Source organism: Prunus dulcis, chromosome 8 (genome assembly GCF_902201215.1).
Source record: "Prunus dulcis chromosome 8, ALMONDv2, whole genome shotgun sequence".
Lineage (NCBI taxonomy): Eukaryota > Viridiplantae > Streptophyta > Magnoliopsida > Rosales > Rosaceae > Prunus > Prunus dulcis.
Window position 1 is genome coordinate 9,063,328 of NC_047657.1, and position 19,531 is coordinate 9,082,858.

The following is a 19,531-nucleotide window of genomic DNA, read 5'->3' on the forward strand; positions in this document are numbered from 1 at the left end:
CGAGGAAGTCTTTTCGCAAACCGAGCAGCTTCAACATCTGCTATAGGTGTTCCAAAAGGCTTCTTAGCAGTGTATGTTGGAGAGAGTGAAAAAAAGAGATACATGGTTCCAATTTCATTCTTGAGTCAGCCTTCATTCCAAGAGTTGCTAAGTAAGGCAGGGGAAGAGTTTGGATTTGACCATCCAATGGGTGGACTCACAATCACTTGTGTTGATGCGAAAAAATGGTTCGGCACATTTTTCGCCCAACTTAGTGATATTATGCCTTCGGTAGGTGTTTGCCCTTGGAAGGATAAGTACCTGCAAGAAGGACACGTTCGGTAAGACCTTGGGGTACCGGTGTGGTACCGGCCAAAGGCTCTCCGAAGTTTTAGTAAGTACGGTTTTAGTAATATTAGATTACAGATCAAGCGGTAGCGTACTGTTGGTTTTTGTCTCTCTTCCTTTTGAGGATAGGGGTCTTCTTATATAGGCCTTGGGAGGCGTGCACTATGCTCATATTTCCGATGTGGGACTGTATGAGCGGATTGTGAGCATGACACGTGTCCTATAGTAAAAGGGTCAAAATGTACGGCTTCGGTAGGCAATATGCCGAAGGGTTTCTGTGATAAATATCGATCTTGTCCACGTGTTCGGTGGTCATAGGCCGTTTATTTCCGGTATAAACAGTAGTCCCCTAAGTTCTCTTCCGAAGGTTCTTCGGAAGGGAATTTAGTTCTCTATGGCAGTTCGAAGGTGCCCTGTCGTTCGGTGAGCTCGTTTGGGGGGAGGAGAGATGCTTGTGTTGATCCTTTCGGGAACCATCGTTCGGAAGAGGTTCTCCTGGGACCAGAGGGGTCGCCGATGCTGAGAGGCGTGAAGGCGGAGAGACGCTTCGTCTTCTGTACCTGGCGTGCAAAGACGCTTCGTCTTCCGTGCCTGGCGTGCAGAGACGCTTCATCTTTCGTGCCTGGCGTGCAGTCACTATTGCCATTCACCGGGTGACACGTGGCTTGCGAAGCCAGGCCCGACGGTCGCATTTATGAGCCGTTTGGTTTCCCGAGGCGTACCGTGGCAGCTCTCTCCCTATAAATAGAGGTTGCTCCGGACGCAAAGCTCACTTTGCAATTGTGAGTTGACGCGAGAGCTCTGTGCGGGCTATTTCCGAAGAGAGTGAACGGCAATCCAGGCGATTTTCACAGCAGTTCTCGGCATTCAAGGCGATTTTCGAAGTCTCTATTCGGCAATCAAATCATCCTACACCACTCAAGGTAAGATACCGTTCGGTACCCCCAAAATACTCTTCTTTATTTGATTGTACGTCTTCTCATGGCATAGGCTAGCCGAACGTTAGTAACATTATCCTTCGGTAGTCTAGTGAGCCATAGGTAGCGACGTAGGCATCGGTACGGTAGTTTATGACACGGCCTTAGCTTCCCTTTCCTTTTTGTAGATGTCTGATAGAGAGTCGCCGTTCGGCAGTGAGCCCAACACGTTCGATGGGGAGTTGTCATCGGACTGGGACACGTCCAGCGGGGCTGTGAGTCTCGGGGCCGAGGGTGGAGAAGACACCGATGTTGAGATACTCGGTGAGGAGGTGAACTCCGTTCCCACCCATGGCATCGGCAAGGGGCTTATGATGGGGCAACCGCTTCCCTTGGCCGCGGTTTATAAGGACGGTACTCGCATCGGTACCTTTGAGCATCAGCCGGAGGCCTCCACCTCTGGTCGTGGTGAGGGCGTTGCCGGTCCTTTTCGGCCGAGGGTGACGATCATCCACCAGGAGCGGTCTAGGATACCGGACGTGGTCGTGGTCATGGGTTCGATTCCCACAGACGGCGCCAAACTGTTGATGCGAAAAAGTGGTTCGGCAAGTTTTTCGCCCAACTTAGTGATATTATGCCTTCGGTAGGTGTTTGCCCTTGGAAGGATAAGTACCTGCAAGAAGGACACGTTCGGTAAGACCTTGGGGTACCGGTGTGGTACCGGCCGAAGGCTCTCCGAAGCTTTAGTAAGTACGGTTTTAGTAATATTATATTACAGATCAAGCGGTAGCGTACCGTTGATTTTTGTCTCTCTTCCTTTTGAGGATAGGGTTCTTCTTATATAGGCCTTGGGAGGCGTGCACTATGCTCATATTTCCGATGTAGGACTGTAGGAGCGGATTGTGAGCATGACACGTGTCCTGTAGTAAAAAGGTCAAAATGTACGGCTTCGGTAGGCAATATGCCGAAGGGTTTCTGTGATAAATATCGATCCTGTCCACGTGTTCGGTGGTCATAAGCCGTTTATTTCCGGTATAAACACCTTGCAGAGAAGAAATCTTCATCAATCTTACTTCTAGATTAAATGACATGTGATCTGTGATACAAATTGTGAATAGAAATTGTAAACAGAAATGACAAGAAATCTTCCAACTTGTATGACCAGTTGAGGAAATTGTAAATAGAAATTGTTGTCACAACAGGATTTAGTTATTAACTTCAAATGGGTTGGGTTGCAAACTTGCAACTTTGGATAACTGTAGGCCGCACGTCATGTGCTCTCCAAGAGGGATTGTCTAGCAAGTTGATGTAGTAGGACAAGAAGAAGACGTACATTTTGTGTATAGCTTTGGTATATATATATATATATATATATATATATATTATTTTCCCCAAAACTTTGTTTTATATCCACATCCATTCATAAATTGTGTGTGTTGTGTAGTGTATACTTGTTAAACCTATTATGTTTGTTCATACAATAACAAGAATTACAGATAATAGATTTGAATAAAATTCTCATAATACAATAAAAACTTATATAAACCGCATTAGACGAAAAAATGAACTTATAGGCTAAAGGTTTTTTTAAAGGGCACTGCTTCCCTTCTTCCCTCTTTCCATCGAAGTAGGCATTCTTACTTCCTGCAAATCACAGTTTGACACATTTTGCAAAAATAATTCATGAAAACCACAAAAAGAAAAGTCTCTACACACATGTCAAACTGTGATTGACAGCTATTTCCACAGAAGGAGGCTAGTATTTTCCTTTCTGAAAGAAAAGAAAAACAATAAGATTTTTACAAGTTTAAAAAACTTCTCACAATCGTGCTAAAAGTGTCTCGGGAATAAATTCTAACTTGAGCTATTAAGTATTGGTGTAGGTGGCTCAAATACAAGTCAAGAATACAAAAATACTCTACGGTTTAAATATAGGTGGTCTACTCCTAATTGCACCGAGATCTTTTGTAATCACACGTAGAGGTCCATTGGGTCTTCTCTCTTTTAGGTGGTTAAAGTGTGGATAATATCGTTGCATGATAGGTTGAAGTAGAAGGGCTGAATTTATATATTGTGAGAATAATATTTCAAAGATGTTTGTCCAAAACTTGATTAAGATAAAGAAAATGAGCCTCAAACTAATGAGATACTTTGTTTTGTTTGGCATGCATAGCCGAAACTGGTACATAACTAGATATCACACCTTATAATAATGCTAAAAGTAAGATGAAGCATACAGTCTTTAAATGTTGTTGTCAAGAAATCATAGACACATGTGTCTATGGCTCTCCGCTATTTAAGGTCAGCCACTAGAACTTACAACAATACCAGTTTTCCTCACTTCCTTGTAGGTTTGTGGTCAAGAACAATGTTTGGGGGCATAATGGTCCCATCAAAATATGCTACCCTCAATCCATAGCTACCAAGAATTTGAGCATGAGAAGGATGACACAACCATGTGCATTAACCTAATATATATGTCTACCATTCCCTTCCCAAATTGCCCTCACAAATGTACAATTTTCCATACATTTTTCTCCATCTTACTTCTCTATTTATACACACAATATCCCAACAAAATTTGCAAACCAAAGTACTCCTCGCATTCTCCACAAGCTAGAAAATCTATTTTCTCTTCTCTCTTTCTTCCAAGTGTTTTTTTTTAAATCCAGCCCCTTTTTAATAAGCCGATAATTAAGTTTCCTTATTAAGCATGGCGATTCGGTTATCACAAATTCTACGACAATCGAGCTTATTTTTTGCAAACAAAGCAACATCATCATCTTCTGTTGGTGTTCCAAAAGGCTACATTGTAGTGTATGTTGGAGAGTTTGAAAAGAAGCGATTTGTCGTTCCGATATCATTTTTGAGTCAGCCTTCATTTCAAGAGTTGCTAAGGAAGGCAGAGGAAGAATTCGGATACAATTATCCGATGGGTGGACTGACAATTCCTTGTAGAGAAGACATCTTCATTGACCTCACTTCCCGCTTGAATTAATGGATTGTGATTTGCAGCATATATACATGCACTACTTAATATATGAATTAGGAGAGAATTTTGTAAAGTAATCTTGTACTTGTACATTCTTTTTTCTAGTGTTTTCCCTTTGGAGGAAATTGTATGACCACCCAAAAAGTTGATCAATGACATAATTCAATCGAATTTTTTCTTTGAAGTTATGTCTCATCTCCTTGCCAGAATGATTGATTTGGTCGAGAATATTACAACTCTTTGACCATCATAATGTTTTTTGGGCGTATATATAAATGTGAAAACCCAAGTCCTAAAAGAACTCATTTGTTAGTCCTTTACCTAGTTAATCTGTTTGGATTAAATGAATTCCTTCGCCAATTCATGTCGCCTGGCAAACTGATACAACCGGTCAAACCGCTCGTCCGGTTCGGTTTGGTCCAAGTTTTATTTAAAATTTGATACAAATTCGGATTATACTGGTCTAGAACTAGATTGTCCAGATGGTCCATAACTTAGTTTCTGAAATCCTAACTAAACTTATTTATTCAAAACTAAGTTTTTCCACTCGGCACCCTGCCACTACGTCCTTATTAGCTTACCATAGACTCCCCAACACCCGAATCCAATGCTAGCAAACTTCTAATTTAACTTCTTCTTCGCTCATACTCCACCACCGCATTTTTGTGGGCTTCTCAACTCGTGATGTGGTTTCTCTCTTTTTCTTTGGGCTTAATTCTCACAACCTTACCCTTTTTTCTCTATATATCTCTTTTTTTATACCAGATACATCGGGACCAACAATAGGGTCCTCTAAGAATGTTTTTCAACTATTCAAATCATCTATTTTTCAAGTCTTTAATCATAGATCATCTTTGAAAAAAAATCAAAAAAATTGAAAATCATTAAGTTATCTAATTGAGACCAACAAAATAGAAGAATACAGTGCTTCAAAAAAATACTATAATAACAACAATTTAATTGAGTGGGCAAATAGTTTCGGATTCAAGTGCTTTTTTGCATAGATGATCTTTGAAAGAATACCTAAAAACTAGACGATTCAGATAATTGAAATACAATGCATGATGGACTCTATATGTGCCCCTCAACTGAAGCTCTATATATACACACACATTTAGCTCCTTACTTGTAATGAGCCATTTCTCTTTATTGACAAATAATCATTTGGTGCATGTATATAAAATTTTCTTTATGTGTTTGTAATTTGTTATATGCGTTTGTAAAGAGTTAGGTCATCTCCAACCCAAGGACCTAAATCCAAAATATCCCCCAAAACCTCCACCAACCCAAGAAAATGAAGGACCCAAAATTTGGAAAAACCCAAATTTGGACTCAAATACCAGTCCACATTTAGCCTGGACCCAAATCCTTTTGTGGAGCCCACCTGCATCTCAAACAGCCCTATGTGCAAATATTTTGACGTGGGGCCCACATCCAAATTTGCAGCTTGCTTTTTATCTTTTCTTTGCGCCACTTGTCGCTATCCCGTGGAGTTGCCATTGGAATGCAACGGCAACATTTGAACAATGTTGCTGGTTTTTTTTTTTTTTTTTTTTTTTTTTGGTTGTACATTTCAAGCACATCATCTTCCTCATTCTCATACTTTTTGAATAAAATTAAATTTATGGTATTTCAATTTTTTTAGGTCAAATTGTTCAAAAAATTAAATTATGACGTCATTTAAAAAGATTAATTAAGAAAAGTTTTCTTAAAAAAAAAAATAGACTTAAACCATTCTTAAACAATTTAATAAAGTTGTGGACTTAAAATTTGAGAGTGGAGGGTTGGGAGAAAAAACGATTTGAGTCCGGGCAAAACCCAAATAGTTACTTTTTAGAGGGGGAAAATTTGGGTTTAGCCCCTCAATGGTTGGAGAAGGCCTTATATGCTCTCATACTGTGGTTAAAGAATCGTAGTAAGAAGCCAAACAATAATCTTTTGCTTAAATGAAATTACAAGAAAATGAATTTCAAACTAAGTTTCTTTTGAAATGTTCGTCTCACCACCTCAACAAAAGTTTCATCTACAACTAATCTTTCTTTCATTTAAGAACACTGCATTAGAGTCTCAAGCTTGTCTCTCTAAGACAACATGTCAGATTGTATTAACTTTCCATTCCAGTTTTAGCTGGTTATTCCTTGGCTTATTTGGACATTGTGGGACAATTTAAAATGTTTGTGTTGTGAACAAATTTATATCTAGTGTTGAGCAACCATCTCTCCACCTCCAATCTTTTTCTGGCACTCCATTGGCCTAATTGGATGTTGTAGGGCATAGTGTTTTACCAACAAATGGACACAACACAATAGGATTTTCAAGTCCTCTACCAAAAAATTTCAAGTTGTTTTCTTATATCGGCATAATTATTGCAAGGATAGTGTTTGTACTTTCAGCACACTCCTCAAGTGCATATAGTCAAGAGTTTGCATGCATGCACTCTGCGAGCAATATACAAATGCATGTATATGATTGTCTTGCTGAAGATACAGTCAAAGTTAGGTGTCATGAGAGTTTGAATCTAAGATCACTGATCTCTACAAGTTAATACTTTTTTCATTGAGCTAAACCTTGTTAGGGGATGATGGTAACTAATATAATCTGTTTGTATAGGAAGTTATTTTTCAGAGTTAATTTTAGTTGCAATGGCGTCATGACCAACATATGAAAATAAATGATTCCATGATGGAAGACTGGCTTTCAAACACAAGCCCGCTAATGCTAATTGCATCCCCCATGGTCCATCTTAACGCTAGAGAGTCCAACTAATGTGAGTTGGGCTTGGCCATACAAGCATAATCAATGGTCAAAATCATCCCACACATTTCCCCTCTTTGATAAGTTATTACACATGAGAAAAGAACGAGAAACTTTGTTAGTACGAAATTGTGTTGGTATTTTCTAGAACTTTGTTAGTACGATAAGTCATTTAGCAATAGGGTTGAAGTAAAATTGATGTCTCAGATTTTCAGAAATTGCAGGATTGAAATAGTTCAGCAATCCCTAAATTCCAGAATTGTGACTTAACACTTATGAGACATTTGATCTGAAGAGTAAGACACATCATTTTTCATGCACTCATAATAGGAACGTTTTTTGGAATCTAATATGATTTTATTTCCTTGATTTTAATCAATTAGAATCCTTTTAGGAGTGCATCTCATTTATGCATATTTTGCAATATCTTTTTGCTTAGTCTTTCTTTCTTTCTTTCTCTCCGGTACTACATTTATAAACAAGAGATCGGACCTGAAGATCCTTGATCCGTGACATGTAAGTAAGGACCTGGAGTTCCTTAATAATGTAACGGTGCCGTATCAACTAATAGTGCCGTACACATGAATAGTAACTGTACTGGCAAATGTACTGTACGCATGAATAGACACGTATCCATGACTTGATGAATAGTACCGTATACATGAATAGTGATATATGCATAAATATTAACCATTTTGGGTGAACCGTCACTATATATGAAAGAGAACCTGCAGTTCCCTAAATTCATGGATGAGCAATTAAATGAGATGCAATAAGTTCCTCAAAACATGGACAATTATGTAAGGGCATGAAGTCCCGAAATATGTACAGGAAATTATAAAAATATCCATACCGTGGGAAGATATGATTTTGGCTCGAAGTTCGAAATCTAAGAGTATTGAATGTCCATACTATGAAAATATGTGATTTTGGCATGAAGTTCAAAATCTGACAATATTGAGAACCTGAAGTTCCAACAGTAAAATGGACAACCATTGAGGTATTATTGCAAATTGTGGTACACCACATATTTCTTTGACATAAGAAAATGATGAATTTAATAAAGTTCGATTCTGTTACAATTGACACCTCAAGGAAGAAATATATTTTATGAATTCCGGTTGTTAAGAATACACTGTGAAATAGATAATATCAGGATAAACCTCAAAGGATGAATTGAGGCTCCCCACATATTTTGTTATATTATATGATATGGGCCGGAAGCCCATAGATCCAAATATATGAGAGATCCCGAACTTGAAGTTTTGGGTATATAGTTAATGCTCTTTGCTAATATGTTGCAATATTATCATGGCTTTTACTCAATTTCTATTTCATGCCCATTTGAAAGAGGCAAATAAATTCTAAGGTCGTGTTTAGCCCGGGAAAGAAGTTCCAAACTCACATGCATTGAAATATGTAGTTTGAGGGATTTTATATGGTTATTTGAACATATAAGGCATAAGGTTTCAAACCGTCAAAGACGTAAAAACCATAGGTGCAAGTTTAAAAATTTACCCAATTATTATGATAGGAAAGAAGCATACAACAGATAGATTCTTTTCACCTACAAGGAAAGAGCAAGTTCTGTAAAATCTATAAAATTGCATTATATTCTGGAAGCCTTTGAAGGAAGAGGACAGCGCCTCTTAAGCTTAGTCATGAGCCTCTCATGGTCTCCTAGAATCTTTTCATTGGAAATCTGCAACATGTCAAGCCTTGTCTGAGTATCAATGGAGTATGAACTCACCAGTTTCAACAAGGCCTATTTTCCTCTTTAGGTTTTTCAACCTCTTAATGAGACTCATGAAGCATTCTCCACAGAGATGAATTTTCAGTGTTCAGCTCCTGAATCTCGTTTGCTCTGGCATGCAAACGATCAGCCATGTTAGAAACAAAAAAAGCAACACTCTGAATGCTAAAATCCATTGAGTCATCAATATCATTTTCGTTAGACCTTCCTGTTAACAGCACTTCATCCATAGAAGTAAGGAAATTCTTAGCTACTATGACAGCAATAGTATCATTCATCATCACAGAATCATTAACCGTGAGATGACGATTTTGGGATACAAAGGATGGTGCCAGACTTTGGAGTCACGGGTTGTTTTCGGGGCAACATTTAATTCGAAATGCTTTGGGGGAGAAGAAGAGGAAGTCATTTTAAGAAGGTTTCGAGGAAAATCTTAGAAAAGCTGAATTTTCAGAAAACAGAAGGAAGTTGAGTTGAAACGCAGTTATTCCAATCAGGCCTTGCAAAGGCAATATCTATAGATGAAAATGTGGCACCGTTTCTGGGATCCCAATATTTTCTCGAATGCCCATAGTCTCCTTTTCTTTTCCAGATTCTAAAACTTCACGCGGCCTCCATTAATGTCTGTCGGCACTTTAAGGGTTCTCAAGGGCTATTTTCGTCATAGCTGATCTTACTTTGCGGATTTCACGGAGTTACTTTTTCAAAAGCATCTAAAACACCTCACAATTTTTTGTAGTTAATTTGAGATTCACCGGATCAAACTATTCCTCTAATTTGTGTATAAATATGTTACTAACGAAATTTTCTTTGCAGAATACATCCATTTTTCTCTAGTTTTCTTCATATCTAGTGATGCAATATCCACTTGTTTTTCCTATCAATGAGCGCTCGATGTGCTTGAGAAGCTAGACTATCTCTGATCATCCATTCAGGAAGCGAGACTATCCATGATCACGTTTCAGCTAGATCAGGAAACTGTAAGGATGACCACATGCTCTAATCTCCTGAAGTTCTTCTAGGGTAGGAGAAATGAGAGTTAGTTGTGTGTTACCTCACTAGTTTCCCTCCCTGATTTCTTACCTACCTTGCAATCAATATCACAATTCTTTGTATCTTTTCTTTCTTTTTACAACTCTCTGTTCATAAGGAATTTTGTTCCTTTAGAACGAAAATCTGAAGAACAAATCCATGTAGTGAACCTAACACTAAGGGTTATTTTTTTGACAGAGACAGAAGAATTGTGATTTTTGCTCTTGCAGGATATAACTAGATCATCAAGCCTTACATTGTATTTGCTGAGCCAATACGAGCTTGAATGATATTTGAGCAAAGTTTCTCCCACCTAAGTGTGTAAGCAATACTTATGTTATTTCATGCTTGTACTCTCATTTTAATATTTTGTACGACATCCTTAAAGGTAACCAAATGGGGAGATAAGGCCGTTCCAGAAAAACGTCATGCACAGGACCATTCTAGAATAATGACTTGCATTATAGATCGTTCCAGATGAACGACTTGTATTATGACCATTCCAGAAGAATGGCTTGTATCATTCTGATATGTATTCATGAAATATTAATGCAAATTTCACAGATTGCAAGTTGAATATATTGATAATACACTGCATAAATTAAAGTCCCATAAGAACATAACATGGGTATAGCAGTGATCAATATAATGCACGTCTGTTGCGTAGCAAATGATATGGATTGAAGTCCCGGAAGGAAAATCCATTAACATGTCAATATTAATACGGTGCACGCCTAATGCGTAGCAAATTATATGGTTTAAAGTCCTAGAAGGACAATTCATTCACTTGTGTGTGTTAATTTGTGGCATGCCTGCAGCATGACAGATATATGGGTTCTAAATGTTTCAACGTCCAAAATGGATATTATCCACGCCCTACTGTAAAATAACGCTTCATTGGAGGTTAAGATCCACATTCTCACATAATTCATCTTATAAGAGATGTCTATATGGAAAGAGACAATAAAAGCCCATGAGGTGGCTTGGGTACCCAAAAGCAAAGAAATGCTTATAATTGATGCATTCGCATGCACATGAGAATGGTGGAATCACAAATTGATGAATGACAGTTTTTGGTTTTGGAGTAGCTACTCAAATCATCAATGTGCTGTGTAATTGGAACCACATTCTATTATCAAACGTCGACAATATCATTGGCCAAAATGGAAAGAGGCAATTCCATTACAGATGAGAATGAACGTCAAAGAACAAACTCATAGTACGAACCACAAAAGATGTTAACCCTGAAAGTTATACTTGGGTGTTCGGAATAAAGAGGAATACACTCACTTTGTATGACACAATGTTTCTGGTAGAAACAAGGAATGTTGGGTCTCTCCATGTTTACAGATGCAATCGTGCCTTTTTCTTGCACATTCAAGAAGACCAACATGTTATCGTTAAGGGTTATTAAATGCACGGAGCATATCGCTAAAAGCGTTCCCTAAAAATGTATAAATAGCTGGGTTAAAGCTATATAATGTGTCATAAAATGTAATCCCTTAAACAAAATCCCTGAAGGATTAAAATTGCATGAAGCAAGTTCCTGAAGGAGATGTGCCTGAAGCACAAAATCTGTACTTAATACTAAAATGTATTAATTGCCTCAATGAGTATATTAATTATGATATGGTTGCAACACATTACAACTCCTAAAGAGTTGATAATTGATCAAAACTCCTGAAGAGTTAATACTTGGTAAAAACTCCTGAAGAGTTTAATAAATATTTGTCCAGGTTTGAAGATCAAGCATTATGCCAACGACATTCTTGCTTACTACTAAGAAAGTATTGAAGTATTTTTATATGGGTTATTCGTTAGACACTTAAATGATTTTTCGAAAGTATACTAGACCAGACATTGTATTTTCTAGATAGAGCTCAGCTCCATCACCACCACTTTGGGATGATGTGAGGCATATTTGATGCTATCTCCGTATAACACCATATACGGGCATATTCTTTTCAAGTGAACATACAAATAGCCCAAATTTTGTTGGATATGCGAACTCTGTAAATTTTTAAGATTTACATATAGATAGCTCACTGAAAATATATTTACTTACTCAACTACGTGAATTGTTGATGGCAACATCCTCCACTCACTCCAAAATATTTTCTCTCCATAAAGTTAGTCATAAAGATTTCAGGAGGAGATAGTCATCAGGGGGTGCATCCAGAAGTATGCTACACTGATTAATGTACTCTTCTTCCTTCCATTATTTTCCTACTTCACTGGGTTTTCCTCAAGCAAGATTTTAATGAGGCAACCTACATATCATTTGTGGTCTCTAAAGGGGAATGTTGTAAAGTCAAGAATGGAGCCCAAAATGATATAGCCCACTACCTAATTGATTGAAGAATAGTGGTGAAGCTTGTCTGCCAACACCCACTTGAAGCCAAAGGAATATGAGTAAGTAGCCATAGAATTCTGCCTACAAATTAGGCTTCCCCCTTTCTTTTGCTAGATACACCATCTGAGAAGAAATGAGAGCCCAAGCAGAGAGGAAAGAAAGGAAGAGAAGGAAGAAAGAGGGTGAGTGAGTGGAGAGAAAAAGGGAGCAGAGAGAAATTCTCCAAGAGAGAAATATCAGTGAGGCACAAATATTATAAACACTAAAGTTGTAGCCCTATTATTTTACATAGTGAAAAGTTACTGATGCTGCTCTCCGTGGATGTAGGCATGGCCGAACCTCGTTAAATATTGTGCCTTATTTACTTTACGTGCAGCTCAATTTTCTCGCATATTCCCGTTTATTTTACAACAACAATTTTTAATATTTTATTAGTATTTTTGAGTATCACCCACTGATTTGGTTTGGTTTAACCAATGATTTCAATATCAAGCACCAAACACCGAACCATAAATATCAGTTTGGTTTGATTTCAAACCGATGACCAATAAAAATAATAAATAAAAAAAACCAAACCAGACCAACAGTTTAGTTTGGACGATTTAATCGGAGTTTTCGGTGTATATGCCAGCTATAGTTTAAACCAATCTGAGTAGTTTGTCTTTGAATTTTATTCCCCATTGTTCAGCCCAAAAAAGGGGGATTATCATCTCTTGAATATGATATATCAAGTTCATTAGGTCTCAAACTTTGTTTGTTGCTACAATCAAGGATATGGATGAAATCAACCGGGGCAAGCTCATCATGTTGGAAATTCCAAAACAAAATAGATGAAAACAAAAACAAAACAAAAAAGAACTCTGGAGAATGTAAGAGAAATAAACGTCAAATAAAACTTTATAAAAAATCAATTTCAGGAAATGTCAAAAGCGCTCGCTCTTTCACATTAGCCATCCACACAGCGCCAGTGCTTTCAAGAGAGGGTCTTTTGGTCATTTCTCAAAACCTATTTTTTCTGGGACATACTTAAATGCCCTCACTCGGCACCACATGTCCCGACCTCATTGGTAGGAAGGACAAAACCTTATAGCCGTGTCGAATAGGAAATTCTTGAAAGCGTAAGGGAGCTTGGAGACCGTACGCTTTGTGACTTCGCGGGAAGAAACCCTAGTTTCTCTGATTGCACTTGCCTTCCAGAGAAGTAAAAGGTTTTTGTAAGGATATGAACAATAGTTCTTCTTCCAAATCGCACGGTGTAGATCAGCCTGAGTTGAGTGGGCCCAAATCACTGCGCACCAAAATGGGCAAACCAGAAGACAGTGAAAAGAAGGTAACCTTCTTGTTCAATTCAAATTTTTACAATTACCCATTTCCTAATTGACCAAAGCAAGAATGCCCAGATGCCCAAAATTGGTTTTGGAACTAGTTATGAACCTCAACTTGAAGACCCTGTTTTGGGATTGATTTGTTTTGCCAAGTATTGTTTCACATTGTATAATGTGTTTATGTTCTTGTTATGGAGGATGAGGGTAGATCTTTGTTCAAATTTTAAAAATAAAACTTTCTAAAATTTTTAATTTTTTTTTTTTTAATTGTTGCTCATTATTCTAATCAGCAGAATATTATGAAACAAGTTTTGAGCACATGCTAATACTATGAGTCCATGTTTTGAACTTGAATTGTAGTTTTTTTATTGTATTTTTTTCATGTAACTTTGTGTAGATTTTTCATAAGAAACTCAAAGATGTTGAGATTAGTGTTCCGATAGTGTATGGCAATATTTCATTCTGGCTCGGTAAGAAGGCAAACGAGTAAGTATTGTTCATTGTGCTAGGCTTATTGGCTTCTTGAGTTACTTAAATGAGAAATAGAATATCTGATTACATTTTGTGATATTTAACTAGGTACCAATCACATAAGTGGACTGTATACGTCCGTGGGGCAACCAATGAGGATTTGGGAGTGGTGATAAAGCGTGCTGTTTTTCAGCTGCATTCCAGTTTCAATAATCCCACAAGGGTGATCGAGTCACCACCATTCGAGTTGTCAGAATGTGGTTGGGGCGAATTTGAAATCGCTATTACTCTTTTTTTCCACAGTGATGTTTGTGATAAGCCATTAAACTTGTGAGTTGTTTTAAATATCATCTTTATGTGATTTACTTGGTAGTTGGCTTGCCAGTTTTTTATTTGACACAGTCTGTGTTCTTGGAATTCGGAGAAAGCACTAAAATAAAGCTGAAGAAAGGAATAATACAAGTAAATCTAGTTGACTAGAAGCAACTCTGTGTTTTAATGTCCAATGTCATTATATTCATTTTCCATCTGAGTTATTATCAGTACCCTCCAGCAACACATCCTGCTATATCTCACTATATTGTTACCAAATGTGGCAACTAGATTTCGCTTAACCTTCTAATGTATTTAATTGGTGGATCAATTGTGCAAAGAACGAGTTTGATTGAACTACTTTATATTCTGTGATTGTTGGGCATTTATTCGTCTTTTTTTGTGTATAACATGTTTGGGCACATTAGAGTCCATAGAGTTTGATTTTACATTTAATTAGAACCAACCAACTTGAAACAAACAAACAACTGTTTCTTATTTTTCTTTTTGTCATACATTTGGTACTAGCTACCCATCCGCAAGCTGAACTTGATCTTTCACTTGTTACAGATTTCATCATTTGAAGTTGTACCCAGAGGATGAGTCTGGTCCTATGTCAACTAAAAAACCTGTTGTCGTGGAATCCTATGATGAGATTGTGTTCCCCGAGCCTTCAGAGGCGTTTTTAGCTCGTGTGCAGAATCAGCCAGCTTTAATTGTGCCCAGATTACCTGCTGGCTCTGTTTTGCCTCCTCCTGGTATGAATTCTTTTTGCTGTGTTGTCTGTAATTTCTCTTTATCATGTCGTGCATGTAATAACTACTCCTTTTCATTGCATGTAGTGCCAGTTGAGGATCCAAGTAAGAGAAAGAGAGGTGACACCAAAGATCATCCGATGTCCCAGTGGTTCATGAATTTCTCAGAAGCAGATGAGCTGTTACAACTTGCAGCAGCTCGTCAGCAGGTAAGCATTACTTTGTCTGAAATTTCTGGATATAGATTTGCTTTGTGAGCATGAAGAGCTGTCACGGTGTGCATGTTCTTGGCAAAACCTTTACCTGCTGGCACTGAGTGCCTAGGCTTATCGTTTTTGCATATTAAAGTTTTTTGTTGAGAGACTTCCTGGGAGAGCTCTCCATTCTTACCCTTTGTGCACTCAAAAAAGAACCTTGGTTATAGGTTGAAGGCCTTTTTTTCATGATTAGAAGTAATTCACCCTTCTCATTTATATATGTATGATCAAATACTGCCCCTCTTCTGCAGCTCTGTCTTCAGTGCAATTTTATTAGCCAGCCAGCCAGCCATGGATACAGGGTTACAATGTTTGAATCCAAGAGTGTGTTATGTAAACCCCAGAGACCAGCCAGCCATGTACTACTGCGCTAGTTTTAGACTGAACAGTGTTTGGTACTCAGATGCTAAAAAATTGATTTATTATATTGGGGCGAAAACCAGCCAAAACAAATGACAATAAATCAGCATGTGTTTTGCGTTTATGGGTCATATTGCTCTCACAAACCTTACTCTGATCAAAAGACTTAAGATCCCATAGGTCAGCAAACAACCATTAGAGTTTCACCTCTTGAATTGCCAGTCACGCTTTGTGACTGGGCCAAGTCATGTAGAGGCTTCTATGAATCAAAGTTAAAATGAGGAAAATAGAGTGAGGGGAACCAACCTAAGCATGTGTTTTGAATCGTGAATCTTCTAAGGATTAATGAGATGCATTCCATGTTGTAGAGATATGAGAGTATTTGATGTTTTGGCATGAGTAGTAAGTGATGTAAACTATAAGTTTGTTTACTCCCTGTCTTAGTTGAGATGTAATAATTACTTAGTGATAGAAAAAGGCTCAAGTTAACTATACTGACAGTTGGCTTTAAATGTCATTGTATATTAGGTTCAAGCTCATATTGCTAAATTTCGAAGAGAGATAAGTTTGCTAGATGGACAGCAGCAGCAACAAGTGAATTCTGTCTCCGACCAGTGAATGTACATTACCTGCAGATTTTTCGATATTTCAGTTCCAAAGTGATTTCGCAGAAAATGCTTTCAGATTGCTTTCGCAGCAGATGCACTCGATGACATTCAAATGTAGCAATTATATGTATTTTCCCAGCCGTGGAGAAATTTTGTCCTTTTGCATTCTTTATTTTTCTGTTCTACATGAATTGGTGGTGTTCTTCATCACAATGCGGCTCTGTATCGATAAACAATTTAAAGGAAGAAAGTATAAGGTGTATCTTCGCTATAATTTTTTACCGTTACAAGATAAAAAAATTTGGTTTACTTAGATACTGATTATTTATTGTCCAACTTATTTGTCTTAATTTTCTGAAAGTACGGATGATGAGAACAGTGGTTTGAAATTTAGGGTGTTTGATTTTCAATAGACCAAAATGTATCAAACAACTTCTGCAATAAGAATGTCATTGGTATGGCTGATGCATTCAGTCATTAAATATCATCAGGGATCAATTTGCTCTCTCAATTGTTAGGTTTTATGTGCAGATGATTATGTAAGTCAGCTTCAGATGGTTCTGCAGGTAAGTCAGCTTCAGATGGTTCTGCAGGTAAGTCAGATTCACGGTTTTGCTGCTGCTTTTCCATAGTGAATGAGTAAGATGCATTAAATCTTGACTTGGTATGAATTGTTCTTGTACTAGCTTATACTCTCAGTAGTAGATGTTTTACTATAAACAATTTTATTTTTTTCGACACTACCTCAATTGCATCACATCAAGTCTTGCTTATATCTGGACCCTGCATATTTTGTTAGGGTTCTTGAAAATAACCCATTGTCATCTGTCATTGTAACAGCCCAGGTTGCACCAGCATGTTGAGTCCCACTTCAGTAAACTACTGGGCCGATCTGGGCTTTATAAGCGATTGCGGGGAGCCGAGGTGGTGTGTGCTTCCATGGGTCGTGACATCCATTCTTTGTTTTGCACATTTCATTCAGATATGAGCCTATCCTTCACTCTCAGAAACCCTTTCAAAGTTTGCTGAGGTGGGTCCATACGAATAATCTCTCTTCTCCATAATTGCACAACTGAATCTAGGCTTCTTATAGTGTAGGTTATAGCCTAATAATTGTTGTTTACTCATTTGCCCTTTTGTTTTTAACTGTTTTAAGTAATTGCCAATTTGTTGCAGAAAGAGCACACCTCATTGATCATCTTTATGTCATATTTAGCGTCATTTCTTCCCTTACAGGCCATATGGGTTTTACATTTTGATGGCATCACCATCAGTTACTTGATCTTCTGGCCCTATCCATCCGCTGAGAGAATGCATATGGATATGGATAACACCATTTTCATAAACATTCATTGATTAATCATGTTTCCATGTATTTTCTTAGTATGCTTATGTTATATTTTATACTTCTTACGAACAACCCATGAGACCATGCATTCTTACATCATCACCATCATCATCATCAGACTCCATTATGCAGCATCTTCAGGTTCCATTGGCAAAGCATTTCCTTACAACCCACATGGGCAAGATTGCTTTTGTTTATTCATTTAGTTCCTCTTGTTTTATCCATGCCTATAGAATATAGATAAATAAATGGCAGCTTTTGGTTAATTTTTTAACATGATCTCATTTCTTACCAAGTTTTCAGCGTGAGAGCCAGTGGAAAGGACAATTGCTCAGAAAATGTATTCTTTTTTTTTTCTTCTTTTCTTTTTTGCTTTTGACACAAAAAATCAGGGCACTCAAAGATATTCCAACTTCCAAAGTACAAGAAAAACTTGCATGTCACTGGGATAGCACTGTTTTGCTATCCCTAACCAATCACGTTTCGTCACGCATGATAAGATTTCCATATGACAGAATGTAATTGAATAAGGATAGCAAAATAGTGTTATCCCTGAAGTAATTTTTTTGGGTAAGGTATTAAAGGAGAGCCATTCGAAGCAGTTGGAAATTATCTCACAGGTCCTTACATTGTTGTCTTTTACAGGAGTTTTGGGGCAAGAGTAACATGGCCTTCATGTGCCAAGCCAAGGCAGAGTCACAATCACAGAAGAATATAACCCCCCAGGTCTATTTGGCTTTGCGGGGCACCGCATTTTGGGTGATGACTAGGGTGGTTGGTGGGCCTTTTGTGGTCCCTCTACTGTTTCTTTAAATTCTTTTTTCCCCCAATCAATCTCATTCACAGAACATGGGAAGGCTTCTTCAAATGACGGTGACATGTAGGTAATTCATACCTGTATGTGTTCTTGTATTTGGTGCTGACTATGGCAACAGATTTAACTTCAACCTGGCCCCATAGTTGGTTACTTTCTACCTGCTAATTTGTAATTGGTAATGTTGTTATCTACCTCCTCCTGAGTGAGGTTTTGGATTTGGTTTTGGTAAGGTTGACTTGGCCAAAAATGAAGGGCGTCTTTAACAAAACGATGGTCAAGTTTGGGTTGTTTCTATTACGAGTCGAACGAGCCAAATTCAAGTCAAACTCAAAATGAACTCGAGCTATTTAGAATGTTTTTAGTAAGCTAAAATTGTTTTCAAGGTACTAAAGCTTGGCAAGCTCACTTAGCAACACCGTTTAGCTAAAAATTAAGGGTTATTGAGATTGTTCTTGGTATGGCTCACTTAGTAACACCATAGCTAACAACTAAGGACCTGTTTGGGTGTGTTTTTAGCAGAAATAGAGAAAAGTGTATTTGGCTAAGAATGAAGTTTTGCCAATTGCTCTTTGCGAGTGCTTTTCGTGATGCACATTCTACAATGCTAACACCATTTCTAAGGGCATGTTTGGCATTGCAACTGAAAGGGCTAAAATTGTTTTATGACAACTAAAAGCGTTTTTTTACAGCGTTACGTTTGAAAGAAGAATTTATAAGTGCTTTGGATAAAAAATAAAAAAACTTTATGATGTTAGTGTTTTTTTAGTTATCACTTCCAAGTGTTTTTTCATGAAACATTTGGGTTTTTAATAAAAATTATAAGCAAAATTGCTTTCTACATAAACAGTCCCAAAACGAATCCTAATTATCTAAAAGTGCTATCTACAATATTTGGCAGAAATATAGAAAAGTGTTTTTGGGATGTTAAGGGCCCATTTGGTATCATACTTGGATACAATTTTATAAACTCAAAAATGAATTTTAAGTCCAAAGTCACAAAAACCGTTTGGTAAGCCCATTTTTAAAAACTCTAACCTAAAAAAAAAAACAAAAACAAAAAAACCTCAAAAACACTCCCATTATTGAAAACAAAAAAACTTAGGTTTTACATTTTTTTTTATCTCTCCCCTCCCTCCCTCCAAGCTCTCTC

At 37.6% G+C, this 19,531-nt stretch overlaps 2 protein-coding genes across 2 annotated transcripts; both read left to right on the forward strand.

Annotated features, from left to right (window-relative positions):
* Positions 1–3,957: 3,957 nt before the first annotated feature.
* Positions 3,958–4,420, forward strand: LOC117637935 (auxin-responsive protein SAUR21-like). The gene has a single exon (XM_034372986.1). It carries the CDS (start codon positions 3,958–3,960, stop codon positions 4,240–4,242), a length of 285 nt encoding a protein of 94 aa, XP_034228877.1. The 3' UTR covers positions 4,243–4,420.
* Positions 4,421–13,208: 8,788 nt separating this feature from the next.
* LOC117637926 (transcription initiation factor TFIID subunit 14b-like) lies at positions 13,209–16,698 on the forward strand. Its single transcript, XM_034372978.1, has 6 exons — positions 13,209–13,458; positions 13,851–13,939; positions 14,033–14,254; positions 14,807–14,994; positions 15,079–15,200; positions 16,137–16,698. The coding sequence occupies exons 1-6, from the start codon at positions 13,351–13,353 to the stop codon at positions 16,224–16,226; spliced, it is 819 nt and encodes a 272-aa protein (XP_034228869.1). The 5' UTR covers positions 13,209–13,350; the 3' UTR covers positions 16,227–16,698.
* Positions 16,699–19,531: the final 2,833 nt, after the last annotated feature.